General features: G+C 36.3%; 1 protein-coding gene across 5 annotated transcripts in view; it reads right to left on the bottom strand.

Moving 5' to 3' along the window:
- The window catches only part of SYT14 (synaptotagmin 14), a 93,891-nt gene that overhangs the window by 9,828 nt on the left and 62,552 nt on the right, over positions 1-21,511 (bottom strand). For 3 of the 5 annotated variants that reach the window (XM_040612289.1, XM_040612291.1, XM_040612286.1), the window contains 3 exons: positions 20,038-20,487; positions 4,077-4,266; positions 990-1,046 (listed from right to left, as the gene is read on the bottom strand). In XM_040612289.1, the coding sequence (XP_040468223.1) occupies positions 990-1,046; positions 4,077-4,266; positions 20,038-20,487 (697 nt within the window). The remainder of the gene's footprint in view (positions 1-989; positions 1,047-4,076; positions 4,267-20,037; positions 20,488-21,511) is intronic. The other 2 variants (XM_040612290.1, XM_040612288.1) reach the window with 1 other exon arrangement.

The following is a 21,511-nucleotide window of genomic DNA, read 5'->3' as shown; positions in this document are numbered from 1 at the left end:
GTAAAGTATTACAAACACGCTAACAAATTAACTAGCTTCAGTACTATGCAAATGGATTAAGTTAAAGGTATACCTCATAATCCTCTTCCCATTGACCCCCGTTGTTTTTTCTAAACAAACTCAAATTGCATTAACACTTAGCAAGCTCCAGCTAGCCACAACACTGTAAAGCGTACCACTGAATTTTCAGAGAATAAACTAAGTGGAATGAAGGCAACTAATGAAGAGACAAAAAAAAGGTGTCAATATACAGTGATGATATCAAAACAGCCAGAAGGAAATGCTTACGAATAATCTCTGCATGGATGTGGTTCTCACTTCGGGCTTTTCAATTTTAGTTATTTTAAGACCCAAATATAGCAAAGTGTATTCAAAGGTGGAAGTTTACACAATACAAAAAACCCTACTAATTCTGCTAATTCCTAATGAAGAAATAAATTTAATACGTCTTTAAAGAGAAGTAAATTTTTGCATAATTCAAGACGGTTGTTTAAAACATAGCTTGTACAGTGCTCTTAGGAAGTACCTTTAAGAAGCTCATGCAAGTAAATGTGGTTAGCACACACTGGGTGTTAGCACTTGGGTAGAAACCCTTATTTTTAAAGCTCTATTTTCATTTGACTAGAAGCACCAAGCTATGCTCCTGCAGAAGGATGCACATTTCATGAAGTTAACTGGTTTTAAGAAATACAAAACAATCTGGTGTTTCAGTCTTTATTCCTATCATATTCAAATTAATGAATAATGTTATTAAAAGTTTGGAGTTTATGTAAAAAGAAACACATTGAATATATTCACTTTGCAGGTATACTGAAATCCCAACATCCATAATCAGAGATAAATACAACTTTTGCATTAGAGTGCACCACAAATAATAAACACAGACTTTTATAAACTAGTATGGTAGGCAACCATGGATAGCTTTACTGCTGGCAAGTTTTCTTTTGCATGAAAAAGACAACATCCAATTAGTTTCTACAGGAACTCACCTCGGATTATATAAACCTGTCCACCTATCAAGTGTTTTAGACAACAGAACAGTCCGTCTGACAACAGGGGGTGGAAAGCAGTAAAAGAAATAATGACCAGATGTCAATATTTGGGTGAGAGAGGATCAAAGGTTAAAGATTAAGAGGAAACACTATTCACTGGCATGGAAGAACACAAAACATTAGCAGCATAGATCAGAAAAAGGATTGAACAAAAGGATTGTTGGGTAGAATTTAATGAAATGAAAATTTTGTGCAGTTTTTGTGTAATCTTTAACAAAAATTACACCGCTTACATAATGGGTTATCTTAGCACTAATAGCTACTGGGTTCTAAAGCACACTGAACATAGAAAGAACCATGCACATGACCAGGTTATAGAAGACCGGGTAAAAATCACTGTATTCTTTTTATCAAATCTTACGCTTTTTCATGCAAACTCCAGCATATTAAGAAAAACTGCACACAGTAGTTATGCTTCATATATTAAAAGCAATAAAATGAAAACTCACTGAACTGAAAACTAAGCTGGTTTTGCCCTTAGCTTTTATAGTTACAGATACTTGATGGTAATACTTCAGTTCTTGAGTAGTGATGGACTTGGGAATGAGAATGACTCTGATCTAAGTTCTAAAAATAGCTGAAGGATGTTTACATCTGAAATTTAACTATGGGTCTCTACCCAAAATGTAAAAATCTCACTTGTTAAAATCCATGTGTTTATGAATCTAACGTGTGTGTGCATGCATACATACACACACATGCATTTAATGTGCAAAAGCTCTTACACCTTTTAACAAAATTTTAACGAGTACTAAGCAGCATCTTTTGCTCAGATGAAATATTACCTGTCACACAGAGAAACAAAGACATGTTCTAACATCAACTGTTACTGCCTGCAGGATTTGGCCTATTTGCCTGTATTCGGTTGCTAAATGAGTTACCATATAACATATAATATGCAGCAGAGAATTATTTACTACCAAGAAGCAGAAATGTAGCACTCAATCCGTATTTGCTGCAGAAGAGTTTCACAAAAATTGCACAGGTTTGCATCATCTACACTACTGAAAGGATCCCATGTGGGAAAGAAAAATAGCTTTCATTTCTATCACAGTTTCTCAAGACCTGAATGAAAACTGACCTGGCACACGTGCTTTCAGCACTTCTCAGGATTTTTGGATCACTGATGGTTTAGAGAGAGGCTGGTATGTGTCCATGATATGCTTGACAGTGAGTTAGGAACTGGCAGTGGTATACACCTGGGTCCAGGAGTTTACATGAAGGTGCTACCACTGCTGGGGGCAGGGCAGCGAGGGATGGCACAAAAGAGCCCACAGGAGAAATTTGGATTCCACAATGTTCTGTGCATGGTCTTAGGAGACCCAGAAAGTGCACTAGTTTTCAGCTTTCTAGAAACAGCAGAACTCCAAACCTCTATTTGCCTAAACAGAACTGGACTAGTAGTATTACGAATATCAAAACTTCCCCGTGTCCTTCAGAGGGAATGACAAAAGGTAACACACAAGATCTTCCCTCCAAAAAGGTTAGACAGAACACAGTATTACAGGGCTATGGGCCAGTTCTACGCTACTTACTTGCCATCTGAAACAGATTTTGACCCCAGAGACATACACAACTGTTAGCTAGACAGCATGGGCTCACAGAGCACATTTTGGGAATTAACACATCAGGGAATGAACATGTCTGTCTTCAACACAAGTACTGAACCCCTATCTAACTTGCACATTCTAAACATAAGACAAACTTGGCTTCCTCTAGCGATTCCAGAAAGATAAGCATAAGCCACCTACTGTTTTTGCTTTAAGGGCACACATGGTCCCTTCTCTCCAAGTCTTCTCTCCTGTTCATTCCTTCCCCCACCCCAGTGTCCTTGAGGCTTCTTGGCTTTCCCCATCTATTTCTATGCTTTGTCTCCAAATAGGTGACTCAGGCAGCTCCCTAATTATGTAAAAGTATTGGAGATTTTACTTCTGCCTTCCTTCTCTGGCCATGTTAACAAAGTCTGGCTTCATCAGTGTGAAAAGTATAGAGAAAGCAAAGCACAGTAAAACTAAGCCAAATGTAATTAACAGATCTAATAATACATGGGTCAAGAAAGAAAGAGGAGAGCATCAGTCTCAAGTTGTTTGGCTTATTTCCTAAACTCTGAAGACAAAGTGAGATGTGCAAACCACTTATAAAATGTTGGCAGACTGCTACGTAATCTACTAGTGCCAGATAATCTGCTAGTGCTATACAAACCTGGGGATTAAGAAAAAGAAAAAGGGGCTAAAACCTGAGCCTCCAGACAAAATCAAGAACAGGCAGGTATGTCTGGCTACAATTCATGCAAATCAGTCTCATCATCTAAAAAACAATAACAAATAATTTTTTAAGAAGTTCATTACTGAACTTTCTCAAACTATATCAAAGAATTAGAGACAGTAAAAACATTCTGTGTATGTGACATTCCATCTGGCTCCAATTTGGAAGTATATAAAGTTCACAGATATTTCAGACAAATGTATTTTTGAACAAATGATTGAACACACAGTTCAAGTCCTTTCCGATGGCGAACATTCCTTCTGCACAGTAAATACGCCAAAGGTCTCTTATTTCTTTCTCCATTGTCGTCACTGACACTCTCAAGTTACATATATTACTACCACATATACACAGGCACATAAGCAATTAAAGACTACAGTATCAACCCCTCTAGGAACAGCAATAACTGTTCATATTAATATTAGCTGGCATGTACTTTCTCTTTAAATACTAACTTTTTATTCTTGGCCTGTGATGTGAGGCATTAGTAATTTAGCAATTAATCATTATGATAAAGGTAATTTATTAGTCAGTCATCATGAAAAATTAAAACAGTCATGTCAACTTACAATTAATATTTTGAATTTTAGATTTTTTGCTATTTCCCAAGTGACTAGAAACATAAAACATGAAACAGATTAGTTGATGATTGCTCTATTTCGTTGTGATTGGGTAAGGCTAAATGATGGGATTCAAGTCCTTGCTGCCGAGAGCCCCACCAGTACAGAAGCATTGGGATGAAAAAAGATTTTCACTCACTGGGTGGTCTGTTCGCTGCCAAGTTTTTGAAGTGGCTGCCTTTTATCACTTCTGCTGATAATCTTCCAGTTGTAGCGTTATAAAGGAGGCCAATGAGGATTTCTGGAGCTGAGCCATGTACCAGAGACTGACAAGAGGAGGTACTTTCACTGCAGGACACTTCTGACATGCTCACTTGAGAGTCACAACCCTATAGAACAGACAAAAAGTTCTATGTATTTTATGGAACGATGTTACTGGGAAGTTAATTTTTAGAATAATGCATAGAAAATTAGGAAAGCAACTTACTGACAGTAACAGCATTTCCATTCAATCACCCAGTAAGAAATGTACATCCTTAATACATACTCCATTTGCACATGTTAAGAATTAACACAGACTAAAGCAGTCTGGAATTAAAGTAATTCTTAATTTTGTGTTTCCGTTACTTCGTAATTCAGGAGAAATAACAGAAGAGCAGCAGCATTTATGGTCCCTGTTTACTTCAATTGCTAAGACAAGACCTGAAACATATTTTATCAGCATCCTGGAGAACATTAAACCTTGGTTCTTTTACTTTTCAAAAAATGGAAAACACCAGTGGAACTTTGAAGATAATAAAATGCAGGAAACTCTTATTCATCCTTTGTAAAGGTTATTCTCTAGACTGAGAATTTATGAGTAGCAAAATAACAGAACACATGCAAATAGAAAAATGCACTCTGTCTAGAATAAATTAGCTTGCAAGGAATTTAATTGATCTAGGGATACAGAATTGCAATAGACGCTTTGTCTTCAGTGGGAAAGAAGAATGCCATCCTGAAACACAGCAAGTGATGCTTTAATTTCTACCCTGCAAGCTTCCAAAAAATTCAGATCTCATGCATTCTCACCATATCATATCTTTGACAGGAGCTTCTAATATTCATTTTTGTCATTTTAACCCCTCAGTATTGGCCTTAAAAAAAAAAAAAAAACCAGAAAAAAAAAAACTTTCTTTAAGCTGCCATGCTAATCATACCATAGTTGATCCTAGTTTTATTTCTTGCTTTCATGCACTGGCACATATAGCTGTACCACTGAAAACAATAAAATGGACAGAATCTGGCCAATGGATCAGCAATTTGTTTGGCAGCTGAGAAGAGACTTTTGAATTATCAGTACATTCCTTTATGATTCTCTCATAAAAATGCAAATTGGATCCACAGATTTTTCAAATATGGCTTGACTCATTTGGGAATCTGGCAGCACTCTTCCAAGGAGTCATGATGATTTTGTGAAGCTGATTCTTCCAGATTCCAAATGTCTCTATCATTTCCAGCAACAGCTGACATGGGCGCAAGATCAGTCCTAAAACCTAAATAGCACAAATCCTCATCAAGAAAAAAAGTTAACTTTACAGCAAGTAACTTCATCTGACATATAAAGCCCAAATGCATTACAGAATCTCAAATTATAGAAGATGCGATACCTACAAGAAGAAATTATGAGCATACAGTAATATCCCTCATATTAACATTTTAACTAGTTCTTCTCAATAGAGTATTTCCAAGAAGTCTGGCAGAAGTTTCAAGTAGGAATCCAGTTCCTCATTAATAAACATTCACTGTTGTTAGCAAATGTATTCTTACTACTAAAGAAGGACCTCGACAAAATTCTCAGACTTCTATCCCCCCAAGCTGCAAATTCTGGATTTTAAACCTTCGGTTATTTCTTTATTCAAGTCCAAGAATATATTTAAAATGGGCTGCAAATTGTAAATTGCTGAAAATTAATTACAAGTATACATCCATTCTCTGATTCTTGGCATTCACGAGACAGGAAACATCTGATTCCTAACTTCACAGTAGAATAAAAAATGGAAAATTTAAAAGACAGGTGACTTGGTTCAGCAGTCACAGTATTCACTGCACCCTTGAAAGCCTCAGCCTGTCACAACTACAGCCATTGCTTAAGTTTTCTGGTCTTTTAAAATTGTAACACATTATCCCTGTGGTGCTTATTTATCTATTTTGTTGGGGCAGGAATTTAACCACAATCAACCTGACACTGTTCAAAGCTTAGGTCTCATATTTGATTGTGATCGTGCCACAAGTCCACAAAAAAGACGTAACACAAAGCAAGCAGCTGGGTAACACTCCTCCCCAAACCCTCAAAGGACTCTGACATCTGTACTGAGAGGTGATGATAGCACTTTTTCCTAACTGCAATTTATTTGTACAGTTTACTGATGTTCTAATAGGGACTTTGTCTAAATCAGTTTAGGACTGAGTTAAACTCATTACAATGGGTATCGGAAAAATGTTTGGAATGCTAGGAATAGTAAATAGTAAATGAACGATAACTGAGTGGAATGAGTCCTAAAGTAACTTGAAAGGGAAGACAAGTAGCTTCTGTGTGATACAATAGAGAAAAGGAGGAAAACAATTGAAGCAACTGAAAGTGAAACAAGCGTGATACGACAAGGTTACACAAGGATGGGCCAGAAAAATCATTCCTTTACAGCAGAGTTCTGAGTGGATGTGAGAAGGACAAGACTGCGTTTGTCAAGGCCAGAGAAAAGGATTTCACCAGCCTAACAGTGGGATGAGAAGACCTAGGTGATGCTTCAGATTAGTAAGTGGATGGAAATGCAACTAAGTGACTGTACCTTAAAACTGTTGCAATCAGTAGAGGTACCCTTGATGAAAATGTGGAGACAGGGTCTAACTTACATGTTTTGCTACAGTATTTTCTAAAACAAAATATTTTGCCTTTTTTTTTTTTGAGACAGGTGGCAGGTCTGAAACAAACACACACATGTTGTTTAATCCTCAGTGTATAATAAACTTATGAATCTCCCTCCTACAAAATGCCATGGTTTAAAGACATTAAAATAAACCAACCAAATTAACTGACGAGCAATCTAAACAATACTTTATTTTTCATTTCACATTAAAAAAAAAAAAAAAGACTCCAATCCATTTTGTTTCATGCTGACCTAAATGTATTTTAAAAAATACTCTGCTTTTCAGTTAGGAACTGGAAAATTTGAATATAAAAGAAAGTGAAACATTAAGAAGAAAATTGCAGCAATGTGTGAAGCAGATTAGAAGACAGACTGATGTTACTGGGTAAAAACAGGGATAAATGACATAAACCAAAGTATAATTTCTGTGTCTATGATAAAGAAGAAAACAGAGTATTTGGGGGCAAGTAGGTAAAAGACATGAGAAAAAGGAGAAGGTGAAGTTGTATTTTGTCAGTTTTCTTTTGAAAGAAAACAGAAAGATCCTAATAGGAAGAGAAGAAACAGGAATTACAGAAGGTAAAGAGACAGCCGAGATAAACATGGCTCAGATCAACAATTGAAGAAAGACTTTTCATTGCAAGACAAAGTTAAAATCAGGGATACGGAATATTATTAGATGTCTCCTCAAATGTATTTTCTCCAGCACAGAGTTTATTGTTCACATTGTGGAAATCCATTCATTAAGTAAGGTATTCTGTGATAATCATGTCTGTGGGTAACTTGACTTTGTGTTAAGTCTGTAAGCTGCACTAGAACTGAAAATAACAGGTTTTTCAACTCTCTTTTTAGAAGGGTTTTTCTGTTTACACAGTCAAAAATTCAAGAAGAGTGCTAACAAACTCATCAGGAAAAAGGCAGGACAAGAAATTACATTCTTAACTGCTCAAAATAGAAGATTCATGATCACATGCCAAATTGTAAAATATTACCATTGAAATTGCTAATTGGTACAACATGAATATAAACTTAGCTACAACAAAGCTTTCATCTCATGACCGTGCTACCAGATGCTTTTCATCCCCAAACCATTCTGCATTCAATCTATCTGCAAATCTATCTGTAGGCCACTTTGCTTCTGTAGCTTCACTGTGGGAAATGTAGTATTTAGACCAAAAGTTACTATTTGTTTGAAACAATCTGTCTATATAAGTTTATTTTTGTAACTCTTCCCTCTCTTCCTCTATAAACACTGTGTATTTTAATAAGCAGGGGGACAAGGACTAAGATTCCGTAATAGCAAAAGCCTTTAAAGGTCAGTGAAGCACCAGAATAGCCTAGTAAGAACTGCTGTAAAATTTTAAATGCAGATTTTTAAGAACTCAGATGAACTGTCAAGGTATTGATGATGCGACCACAGTGCAAGGAGCTGTCTCTTGAGGTTGACTCCAGGATATTAATACTAAATCTCTAACCTATTTTTGTCAATTTAGCCATAACAAAAAATATATCATTAACAGTAAACACAAGCAAAAAAAACCCAGTAGGTAAAGTCTATTCCAAATATTTTGTTCAAAGATCTGTCACTGCATCAGCTTTTCAATTTTCTAACACAGAGCTTTGTGCAAAGGACCAAAATCTTTCCCATATGCAACACAGGACAGTACTTTATTACAAAGTCAGGTGGACTTTATTTGGTTACCACTTGCTGCTTTTCACTGGATTATAAGAGTCATGTGCTATAGTCTACAAAAAACTTAATTACTAATTCTCCAAACTATTGTCCTTGATGCCTACTTTGCATATATTATCTAGGGAAGAAACCTCACTTTTTAATAAATATATAACAGAAATATTCCTGTTAAGCAGCATTTGTATTTCATATGCAAACAAAAAAAAAGAACACACTTTTTTCCCTAGTGCCAATGGAAGTGAACACACACAGTGCATGACGTCAGACCTGAACCCCTAAGTTCTTTAAAAATCTTTTTCTCTGCCCTCTTAGAGAATCCTCAGTTTGCAACAATGATAATATATGTTAAATATATTTATTTGTCTTCTTGCACCATAATTCCATGGAAACAGGATATTTTTTACTTACATATTCATCTCCTACTGTTATTTTCATATACTGTGAAGTTCTGCTTATAAATTCTTCTCTTAAGCCAAAAGGAGTTAATCACAGGGAACAACATGGCCATGCTGAGGGCAGTTAAAGCTCATTTTCCTCAATGCACAGGTTAAAATCATGCCTCCACAGGCTTACGAAACAAGAACATCTGATTCTCTTGGCTTTTCAAAATATACACAGGAAAGATGAAACCTTGCTGACAATCCTTCAGCAACAAAAATCTGATTCACAGCATGTTACTTGTCAAAATGTCTCTCTGAAATTTTAAATGTTAATGTTATACCACTAATCTCTTAAAGAACTTTTTTGCACATTTCTTCTGCATCAATACAACTGAGAGGTTAGGAAAGGAAATTTGAATCCTAGTAGGCAAAAGAGGGAACTGAATCCAGGTCTCCAACATTTTAGATAAAAGTACTCATCTGTCTTAACCACCAGCCAACGCTGAGCCCTGTAGCCACTGTTCCACTTTGATGCAAAAGCTTGTTGAGGTGAAGAGGGCACCCAGGCACCAAACAGGCTCCAGCCCAGCTCTTAGCCTGGAGCCCATCTCCAGAGCCCTGCTTTTCTGCTCGGAGAAGCCAGAGAGGCAGAAACAACCCAACCCAGAGGCTCCACATCCTTAATTTGTGGCTTAAGCACTAGATACTTTACAAAAACATGTTTCAAGACTAAAATACTTTTGAAAAAAAAACATTAAGACCATTCCTGGGAAAGAGAACTTAAACCACCTGAAGAACTCGGCCCTGAAAACAGAGGAATGTAAAATAATTATGAATGTCAAAGAATGGAGCTTTATAATTTTGAATTCTGGCATTTAAATCCCACTTACATGCTATAGAGGCTTTTGCAGAGGTGTTTGCCTCAGTTCCTTATCACTCCTGCTTCTGTTTCCCCTAACTCACGGAAGAACTGAGGATCAATATGCTTGAGAAAAAGAAGCCCTCAAAAATATGATATTCGTAACAAAACAGTTCCTTAAACTAAACCACTGATACTCTTTCTATATACTAATACCTGCAAGAAGCATCAACTTTTTGTTTCTGAAGGTAGAACTGAAGTGTTAAATGATGCTCAAAACAGCATTGTTTGGAATAATACGATTCTTATTACTACGATTAGAAATAATAATAAAAAAAATTAGCAAAGAGGTTGCAAAATAAGAATTAAATGAAGAAGCAAGTGCCAGAAAAGGTCTTTTTATTTGCTTTTTAAAAAGGTTTCTTTCTAGTACTGCATACTACTGTCATTTTAAAGGTCTGGCAATTTAAAAAAAACACCTTGTTTTTAAATGTTGTCAGTCTGGATGTTCTAGGGGGGGGGTTGTTTGGTGTTTGGTTTTTTGGTTGGGTTTTTTTTTAACGTTGTTTTGGGAGAGGAGTTGTTTGATCTTTTTTTAAGAAAACCATTACTTTTGAAATCACACAAAGCTACCTATCTTTACACGTTAGAGAGGAAATTCCAACTCCTATTTGTAGCTGGCTGTCCTGTATAGTAAAATGAAGAGAACATACAGTTATCAGTATTTTTCTTTAAACTTATAAACTGAATTTGCAAACATTGAAACATACAGTTTTAGGCATCTCACAAGGATTCAAGTTTAGGAACGCATCATTATTTATGACAGGTAATTATTTGGGGGTTTTGCTTAATAGCTTCCTTGAAAAACATTCCAATTAAGTATAATGTGCATTTTTATTCATGTACTTCACACTTTACAGTATTAATATCTAAGTCAACTTAAATCACACACATGGAAGTAAATATTTCAATAATATTTCCATGATGCAACTTGATTTTAGGAAACAAAAAGTATTTACTTTGGGTAGAATGACATGCTTCAAAAATTACCAGTACTTCCTATTCACAAATTCCAATTTAGAAATCATTAGCAAATAAATACAGTCAACAGTGGTAGAATTCACATCAAATACAGAATTGTTTTGATTATTAAACTACTATTAATGTAGTTGAATATTCAGATTATCTGAAGTTATAAAATTCACATTTCTAATCAAAAGCTTTTGTACTACCTTGTTTTTTACCCTCAAGAGAAAAAAAACAACCTTCTGGATGCCGAATTTTACAAAGCACATCGTTTTCTCATGGATGAAACACTGGAAAATGGAAATAGTATGAAAAATAATATTTTTTTCATTCACTACAGTCAAAGGACTAAATCCTTAAAAATTCTATGCACAGCTTTAATTTACCATAGATACTATAACATACAGTGCTACAAAACCTCCTTATATGTGACATTACTACACAAATACCAATTTTAAAGTAATTTAAAATTAATCTTAATAAAAATTAAAACCTTTGTGGGTTTTCTAATAAGAAAAATACAGCATTATTAAAATAAGGTATTTTCAAACTTTATGATACCGTAATTTAGTCATAACATGAAAATAACAAAATAAAATGTATATATTCTTAATGATGACAAAACTACATTCCACTCTTTTGAAAGACTTTGAAGAAGTTCCCAGTGAGATTTCTGTGTTGCTTTTCCTATTTCATGAGAATTTTCTATTAATACTTTTTGATTAAAGGGTTTTTAAATTATCAGCTCTGCAGAACAAAACATTAATTCTCTACTGGAAGGGAAACATTTTAAGTTTTCTTTAACTTCTGTTTGCTGCATTTAAATTACACCTTTGGCTTCCTTGCCAGATTACGAAAGGTCACCTAGTTGATCCATAGACTTAATGGGCTTGAAATTTGCACAGCACACCCGAGCAGCAGCCGAGGCAATTGGAAATGACTGTACAATGGAATTTACAGCATTTACAAAAGCGCTGTTTTTACATTGCAAAAGTCTACCAGCTTTTTATACAGTCATGGGCAAGGAGGAGAGCAAGAGCCTATTATTGAATCCTGTTTTCTGAGGTAAGACGTGTAGCATAAAGAAACACTCGGGTACTAAAAGCTGCTAGATGTTTGTGCTAGCAATTTAGTTAAGAACAGCTGACACAAAATGCAGACATTTTACCTGCACTCCTGATGAAGCTATTGCTAACAGCTCCTACCCAGGCTCACTCACACCTCCCCCTCTCTCTACTCCCTGTCAAACTTGTAAGACCATGGAGATGTTACTGTGGGACAGCTTCCAAGACCACAGACTTCTTTAGATGACAATGCTCTGTCCAGATGGAGTTACTCTGTGCTCACTGGGGAGATGCATAGCAAATAATTTTTTTTCTCTTTTCTCTCTCGATTACAGTCTTTCAAACTGGGAAAAGAGAAAAAGGTTCAGTGATCAAACAGTAAGCACAGTTTACGAGTAGTCAATCTACAGACTAGTATTTGATTGCATAAACATTTATGCAATTATTTTTTACAATGAACAAATCCTTAATATTAAAGGTAGGTTTATAACGCATTTGTCAGTTGAGCTATCTGCCATTAACAGTTCACCCAGCTCTAATTTAATCTGTTAGCGGTACCCCTTTTGATTTGTTCAGCTCATGTTTTATCTCACAATCAGAGGATCACCAGGTGTTTGCAGTTGGAAAGGATCTGGTTCAGTTCTTAGAGCTATCATACACACCCCAAAAAAGGGCAAGAGGTAGAGATAAGATGGATTCTCCTGGGGCAGCTGACAGCTGATTAAGCCCAAGAGAAAGACAGGAGCTGTGAAAGGTGCAGCTCAAGGTCAGACAATATGAGGATAAAGCCTGACAAGAGGGTAACTCACTAAGACTGAAAGGATCCCTTGCTAAACACACCCTATGAACAGAAATGCTTATCTGATAACAAATACAGGCTGCTTGAATATGCAAAATTAGTGATTACCTGGAGATCCTCAAGTCTGAAATGAAGAATGCTAAAGAGGAACGTTTTATGTTACACTGCAAAGCCCAGGAGAAGAAGAATCACCTAGTAAGCAAACCAAAAACTAAACTCAGAAGTTCCACAAACATGCAAGTTATAAATTTGCAGACTTGGTAACTTCATCTGTTTGTGTAATGTCTCTGATTAGGATTTCCCCCACAGGAAATAAATTGGAGGAGAACAGTGCACATGCTTTTGCTGAAGGGTGCTCAAACCTGCAAACAGAACTGTTTCTATGTTTTTCCTTTTTCTTGTTTCCTTGAAAGACAGTAGAAAAAGTGAGAAGATATTTGTGTGTATGCAAACAGGAAAGAATTCAAATTATAATAAATTAAAATAGTTGGGAAAATCAGTACATCTAAAGGAAAAACATTTAAGTTTCTAAGTTAAAGAATATTATCACCACTGAAACAGCAGCAGCTGGTAGTGGAAATTTCATGCTAGTGACAACCTTGATAATCTTTACTTATAACCCCTATAAAGCCACTTCTGGGAAATTTACAGTATGTTTTCACAGTATAATTATTTTCCTTACTGATCTTCGAAATTGCAGTCCAGGTTGGGAGATCATATTTATGCCACAGAGAATGACAGTCTGAGAACCTCACAGATTCTCAGATAAAATTCCTGATTCATTCATTCATCCTGATGGAATTCTCACTCTGTAGCTTTCTGTATCGATGAGCTTTTTCTGGTTTATTTTTTTAAAGATTATCACAACTAGACATACAATTCTAGACAACACATTTGTCACTGATGGACTAGCCTTCTGAAAAAATAAGAGTATTGCTCAGAAGGATTACTTTGATTTAATCTAGAACAGTCACTCACAGCCTGTCATTTGACTAGGGGCATTTTAGAAACTGGAAAACATCATCATACACTCAAAATAGTAATATCACGTCTGAAACATAGTTTCCATTATTTGCTGACCCAAATATCAAAGACTGAGGGGATCAAACTGAGTAAATAACTTCTTTCAAGCAACTCACTGAGTAAAGGCAAAAGATACCAGGCTTTCATTGTTATTGTACTCAGTGCACAGATATATGGAGAGACAAAAAACAATCTTTATGCTGGCTACATGACCAACCGATGATTTTATCAAATAGATTAAATTCTTTACATTGCTGACTTCAAAGAATTCTCCCAGTATCTTACAGTCAGGGTCATGGTGATAGATCTAGTTACAAAACTAAGAACTTGCCTCTCATCTGGACATCAGCAAGGTAGTTGAAAGTTAATGTTAAATTCAAGTTCTGGTTTTGCTAATGTGTTGAAGAAAGCCCTGGTGTTATGCTGGCATTTTTTTTTAAACGCCTGAAAACTTGAAGGCCAGGTGGACTTTGTTAACTCTGCCATGGCAGCGACACGTACACTCAAAATGCTCTGACTGTCCATATGGGTCAGCATATCCCAGAGATGGTATGTGAGTACCACTGATAGCATTTTTTTTAGCTCTGTTATCCATGACTGTCAGCAGCAACTGGAATCAAATTATTCTTGTATCTTACTAAAATGTCCAGTAATAAAAGCTAGAAATGCAAATTAATTGAGAAGTGGTGGATGTACAACATTCAACTAAGGGCTCTCAGAACCTCATAATAAGTCAGAAGCTAGTTTTCAGAGAATTAGTTTTTTTTCATCAGAAAGCTTTATACTCTTAATTACTGACAGAACAGGAACCACAACCCTGGCTAGCCTAGACATGGCAGAACGACAGACCCAGAACTGTTGCTTTGTGGAAATCTTCCTGACCTGCCCTGGGACCTGCTTGTCAATGGATAAACAACAGCAATACGGCACACACCTATGATGGTGCAAGGCAGAACATCCTCATGACAAAGATCCTTCTCTTGATCACAGTGGAGATAGCAAGTGAGTCATGAAAGGGATGAAGTACTGAATTTAGTTACAGAGTTTAAAGCAACTCGCAAGGACTATTGCCTCTTACTCTGGATTCATTCAAACAACTGGATGTGAATGTCTGTACAGGTTCAGGAAACATTTCAGCGTTTCTGGATAGCTCACTCAAGGGGCTTGTTCGATCTGTGACAGAAAAAAACCCTATCACCCTACATGACAGAGATTGATTACCAAAAACAAGTGGCACATGTTGAAACTGGTCAACCACTTGGCTCCTGAGATGAGAGAATGGCTGTGGTCACCTGAGGCAAGCTGTAATCCTGGAAAAAAATAATAAATAAAAATCTTGAAAATGTATTAGAAGTGTTCTACAAAGTATCGAGGTTACTCTATATGGGACTGAAACAGTCCCAATGCCTAGTCCAGTGTTTCTTGCATGAACAGATAAATTATATGCCAAAATTTGCCATGAATGACGAGACATATAACAAAAAAAATCAGAGGGAAATAGCACTCACAGATTTGGAAAGCCAATTAATTTTTAACTGTGATGACTGAACTTATCTAGCAGGAGCTCCTTATCATCTAGTCTGATTCTGTTTGAGTTCTTGAGACTTGCATCTGTCAGAACAGAGCAGACACCACTGGCTTCAGGGCACAGTACCCACAGCTGCCTCTGCTTCCCCCGCAATGCTGACCCAGCCCCGAACAGAGCACACCACGGCTTAGCACTTCTCAGCTGCCAGGCACGGCACTCACGGACACCACACAAGGGCACACCAGCTGAGGCAGCCGTGGCACTGAGAAGCCGTCGGCTGCCACTGGCCAACACTACCATGAAATGCTGCACAACCAGCCAAACACGGGGAGACTGCTTCACTTGCCAAGTCCTGTCAAGTTCTCATGCAGCCTCAGTAACATGATCACCATTTTCCAATCACCTAATAATTTTCTTCAAAGAAATTGCAGGAGTCGTCTTTCCTACTGTGTCAAAGGATTAATTGTGATCTTTCATATTTTACACCACTAACTCAAATGAATGCAGCAAGCTATTCCCAAGATAAGAACACGCTCACTGTTTAAACATAATTGCCCCTCACTTTGATGGACATAATTTTTACAAGCTAACTGAAAGCATTTATGCACCATCACATAGGAACTGATCCTTTTAGGTAGAATTCTAGTTAAAATACTACAAACAAAATCTTGTCAGTCTTTTTTTTTTTTTCCTAGACAAGTCTTAGTCATTTTTTTGTTAGCAGTTTTAAAGTATCATACTGGTATTTAGTAAAGATTTGTTTATACATCTGAATTTTAGTATTTAGCCTTCAAAATACAATCCTGAATAGACCGTGCCGTAAGAACACAGTAGTGAAATCATCAATAGGTCTAAAGTATAAGAATTGGCACAAAATCCACAGCTTGACTCTATAACGAACAAGAATTCCCAAGAAAGAAATGCCACTCTGAAAGCTTTGTCTCTGAGAAGTTTATAAACTGATAAACATCCATTACAAAGAATACTGAAGATATGCCACACATAAAGGGCAACGTAGAACAAATGCCTTAAGCACAATGCATAAACCAACGTACACTAGATGATGAACCATTGTCCTCAAATTGGAGAGAGTACACACCTGTGCGTGTAAAAGTGAGCATTTTTACACGTTGCATGCATAAATGCCTTCACTCAAAAAAATTCTAATTAAAATAATTCTCTGACACTCTGGATATTTATAGTAAAGTAAAATAATCCTTTAGGTACGTATGATTGCCTACACCATCCATTCTTTGTTACAGGGATCATATGTGGGAGTTCAATATGTTAGAAGTGGAGAATGTTATAGAAAGAAATAAATATAAATTTAAGTCTCCACACTAAACATCATATTATTGACAATACATAATGAATGATTACTAGATTTGCTTAGCAAGAAGAGGTGTGTTTTGGTCATCCAAACTGTACTTCCAAAACTAATCAAAAGAGAAAAAAACATCATCTTTGTTGTTACTCTATACCAAAAAGCAACCTATGGGATGGTGAAGAGGGTTACACTTGTTTCTTTGATCTTTTCCAAACAGATTTCACTCAATAAACTGCTTATATGTTTTTATAATGACATCATACTGGAGGCTGTTGTTCACCGTCAGGAAAATTTCTTCGGGTGAGAAGAATGAAAAGCAACTAAAAACAGGTCCACAGGGATCTCCTGAAGAAAAATAAACAACATCCCAAGAGATTCTGAACTCCAAGATGGGTGAAAAAAAATCATCTACCAGAGCACTAGAAGAAAAATTTCTCTAAAAGCATCAACAAAGATCTTCGTAAGGAAACTATACTCAGACAAAACCACAACGTACAACCCCTGCTATTAACTTTTGATACAATGGCCGATTTCTATCAAATCTGAAAGGGACACAGTCGCAGATGACAGTGACGACTGCATTCTGGCTAGCCCATATTAGTTCTGTTGCTTCCTCCTCACTCAAACATATGCTGAACTTGGAAGCAAGTGTGTGATAAATAAGGGGGCTGAGCAGGAACTCCCAGTTACATGGGAGAATTGCAGCAGTACAGCACTGTTATACAGCAATAGCACTGGGGATAATAACCGCTTATGCAAGAAACTACGTGCAATGCAGGAAGGCGAGGAACAGGGTGAAATCTTGGGTGAGAAGGACAGTTTCTGATATGTTTGTAAACTTGAAGCCATATGTAGCTTTGAAATCTATTTAAAGAATATATTAGTATCACGTCCTCACTACAACATGCACTTGTCCACATTTTGACAATAACCAGAGAGCTGCAGACCCCACTTGTGAGCCTGCCACGACGTCTGAAAGGCACTGAACTTGCTCATCTACCAGATCCCCTTGTGCATAGCTTTAAGGTGTTAACTGAAAAAATACTAAACTTCACAGGATACAAACTGTTCTTACACAATCAGAAGGCAGATGATTAGCTAATAAAATACCTTAATATAATATCAGGCACAGACAGAAGCAAAATGTGTTTCTGCAGAAGAGATTAGCATAGATGTTTCAATGGATTAGGAAGTTTTAGTGACAGAAGGTATATTTAATATATAAAATCCATATAACAAGAAGCACTGGAAAAAATAGGACAACTGTCTTGTGTCCAAGAAATATCTTCGTAAAACAGCTGTCAAATATAAACACTTCTCAGCAACGAAACACTCTGCAACCAAAAAAGGCAGATTTAACTCAGAATTTACGTGTACCTCATCATGGATTTTATAATGGTAAATATCTCTGAACGACTGGATCTCTCCAAATTGAAACAACACTTACCTTCTCCTGTTAAATAACTCCTGCCTGACACTTAGGATTAGTTGGATGTAAAGATTGCTGTTGGTTTGTTCTAGCAAAAGGACAGTTCAGGAGTACAAGCAATGTGTATAAATAGACTCAGAGGCAAACACCTGAGAAGGGTAAGAACTAATTAAGCTCAAGGACCATGCTGGCATAAGAACAAATGGTACTAAATTGACCATGAAGAAATTCAGGTTGGAAACTAAACAACCTGAAGTTATGAGATGAAAATTCACAATTTTTTGATCAGGATGTTTGACTTAACAAGGGCTTGACCTCAAGTGGCCTAGGATGCCCCCCCCACTTCCAGTCATACATCATAAAAACAAAATAAATGTTAATGCTCTTGCAAAATAACTGCATGTTAAATCCTGTAATAAATCTGCTCACTGAAAAAAATATGCTATAGGCTATAAATAATAATAAAACATACCTATCAACTCAGATATGAATAATTTCCAAAGGTTTAAAAATTGATTTGCATAGTTCCAAAAAGCATAGATCCTCATTCAATCTATCAAGATTATGAAGGTTCCTTTCCAGCAACAGGTAGGGCTAAGATAAATCTGCCTAAACTCCATCACAGCAACAAACTCTGGAAGAGCCTTTCACCTCTAACCAATATTCCTTATTCTTGTCCCTTCCCCAAAAAAATGCAGAGAGAAAAATGCAGACATGGCATAAATAAATATAAAATAATATATAAAAATATAAAATCATACATATAAACATGATATATAAAATAATAAACAACAGTCTGATATGCTTTGATGTCTTCTGGAATGTGTTTTTACTCTCTCTGCCACAAAAGCTCAAGAAAGTAACACAGAAGAATAACCAATGCACATATGGGATATACCAATCAGCCAAAAGCCTGGCCCACTCACTGGCCTCTTTCACTGACTTTGCTAAGTTTTATACAATAAGCTATTGAACACACACACAAATTTAGCAAGTACATTTAGAATACTCAATGTTTTGTTTCAAGGGGTGCTTTTTTCCTAGCTGTGAAACTAGCAAACTGCATTAGGAAAATTCACACTAGGCAGGAGGAACACTTCACCCTTGGAACAGACTGATTGGTACTTCTCAAGGAATCATAAAAAAGCTCTTCTGCTGTCAGTTGAACCTCCATTAGATCAAAGTTTTAGTCTCAGCTTTTACTAATTCTAGTTAATATATTTTTAGTCATTAAATACACTTTTTGATTATTTTTTGTAATATTCATGTTCAACAGAAATGCCGTTTTAACTGATCCATACTTTTTTGAAAATGTAAAACAAATTAACTGCATTTTCTTTCCCTTCTCTTTTATCAACAGTGAAAAAAACCCCACAGAAAATGTGTTTACATACATACATAAATACATACAATGTCCAAATAAAGATGCTCCTGCTAAATCACCTTCTCTTTCCCCAAAAAATCCATTATTGAGCACATATGGAGCTCTAAAGAACATTCAAGCACTCCTAGTCTAGGAAGCCCTGACCACATCACAAATATTTGCTTGTGGACAAAAGCATACTTAAGTATTTACAAAAAAGAAAAAGGAGATGCTGATCACTGCCCATATAGTGATCTCCTGTGGTTTTTTGATAGTGATGTCTCAGTCTACCCTTAATTACTGTTGCTTTGCTTTATTAAAAACATTGAAGTTAAATTATTTGGGGGAACAAAAACTTTTGTTCATCAGGGAGGTAGGTTTTTTCAGCAAACAAAAGTCCTTTGCAGTTTGTTGCATTTTTTTTTTTTCTTTTTTAATTGAAATGCTGTGGGTAGCACAGTAAAGATTATACCATTAATTGTATTTATATGTATTGGCATGTATACACATACTCACCACTATATCCTATTTACAGACAGGAAATTTTGAAGTAATTAAAAGGAAAAATATGGGCATCTTTTGCAGGTGGAAAGTAAATGTACTTATAGAAGCTCTAAGGAAATTATCATTGTGCTAAAACGGTGCTATGACTGTTGAAAAAAATCGAGTCGATGTGATAACTCTATAAATAGACAAAGTATTCTTACAAAATTCAGGACAGTATATATCACTGCATTCTTATTCTGCCTCATTTAATACTCACAGACAGGCTGTAAGAAGGTTCCAGTATCACTGGCACTGACATCTTCCCTTGAAGATTCAATTTTGTTAAGTAAAAAATCTTTTCTCCCACAACCCTCTCTTTTTTCATGCGACGTACGCTGTACAGTCTAAAGCGAACTGCATAATTCCCAATCATCTCAGACTCAACGTGATTAAATTTGAATGTCTCTGTGAAGACAGGGCACGGTCCCCGCTGGATGCTGGTTTTTGCTCTCTGCTTCTTTATAGGGAGAAGAACTAGGTGTACTTGCCACGAGCTCCCACCTGTCCTGCTGTATGTGGGAATGTCTGTGACAGCTGTCACTGTCACCAAAAGCTTCTGTTCCTGTGAGTCATAGTCAAAAGTCACATCCAGCGTGCCATATTTAGCTACTGGCTCAGGATCAAAAGGTTTAGGAAGCTGTGAAGATGATCCTCGAGCTGACATATCCTGAAGAAGAAGAAAAAAGATTTTTTATTTATTTATTGTATTCTATTATTAAATCTAGCATGGAAATAATATGGCTTTCTCTATGCAATATGAAGAGACTATGATCTTTTTGTTCATTTCATAAACAAGGTAATTAAACACCAAAAGCCTGAGGAGATGGCTGACTAGCAGCCAAGAAGAAATCGAAAGACTTCACCTGGCCAATACCACCCAAAAGCCAGGTGCCAATCAGACAGAGCTCAGATTAAGTTAGGCTGCATTTATGATTTCTTCTGTGCCCACTTACTGAAATGTATATACTTTTGTTATGAGATAGAACTAGCTTATTTCAGTGCAAGTATACACACATTTTAAAGTTAACGTATCACAGTACTTCAAGAGCTGGCTAGTGACTGAGGGCACGGTGAGACACCAGCAAACACAGGAATTATTACACCTACTTGCACATGCAGCTCTTGTTGCAGCCCATGAGGGTTCTGTGAATGTGCCAAAAATTATCATGGCTTTATTAACGTATTACTGGAACCGTGCAAGATGCATCTGTTTTGAACACACCTTCTGAACCTTCTGTAAAAAAGCATCAGTCCTAAAACTGTGCTTGAAAAAAATTTAAGATTACTTATTGTCACTTCAAATTTTAAACAAAATATTGATCCCTTATATTGTTATAACAGCTAGTTTGACAGTAATAGTGAAACGCAAAATATTTACAAGGTCAACCTACTCTTCATAGAAGTTACTCCAAATATGTAAACCAAATGTATTTCCTGTGTATTTTCATATTATCAAAGATACGCCTGCTCATGTAAATGAATGTCACAACAAAGCCTTTTGGATTAAAAAACATTATGTTCTTATTTTAAACTGGCTACATAGCTATGGGAATTCATTCCTCCAAAAACTTCATTCTTCAAGTTGTTGAGTGGCTATAAAAAAAGTTGGCAGTATTCTCAGTTCTTATTGAGCAGGCTTACATTAATGACTGGTGTGACACAGAACGGGAAGAACTCGGATTAGTTTTGCT

The sequence above is a fragment of the Falco naumanni genome, chromosome 12, assembly GCF_017639655.2.
Source record: "Falco naumanni isolate bFalNau1 chromosome 12, bFalNau1.pat, whole genome shotgun sequence".
In the NCBI taxonomy this organism is placed as follows: domain Eukaryota; kingdom Metazoa; phylum Chordata; class Aves; order Falconiformes; family Falconidae; genus Falco; species Falco naumanni.
The sequence above is the reverse complement of the archived record's forward strand: the minus strand, read 5'-3'. Positions and strand labels throughout refer to the sequence as shown.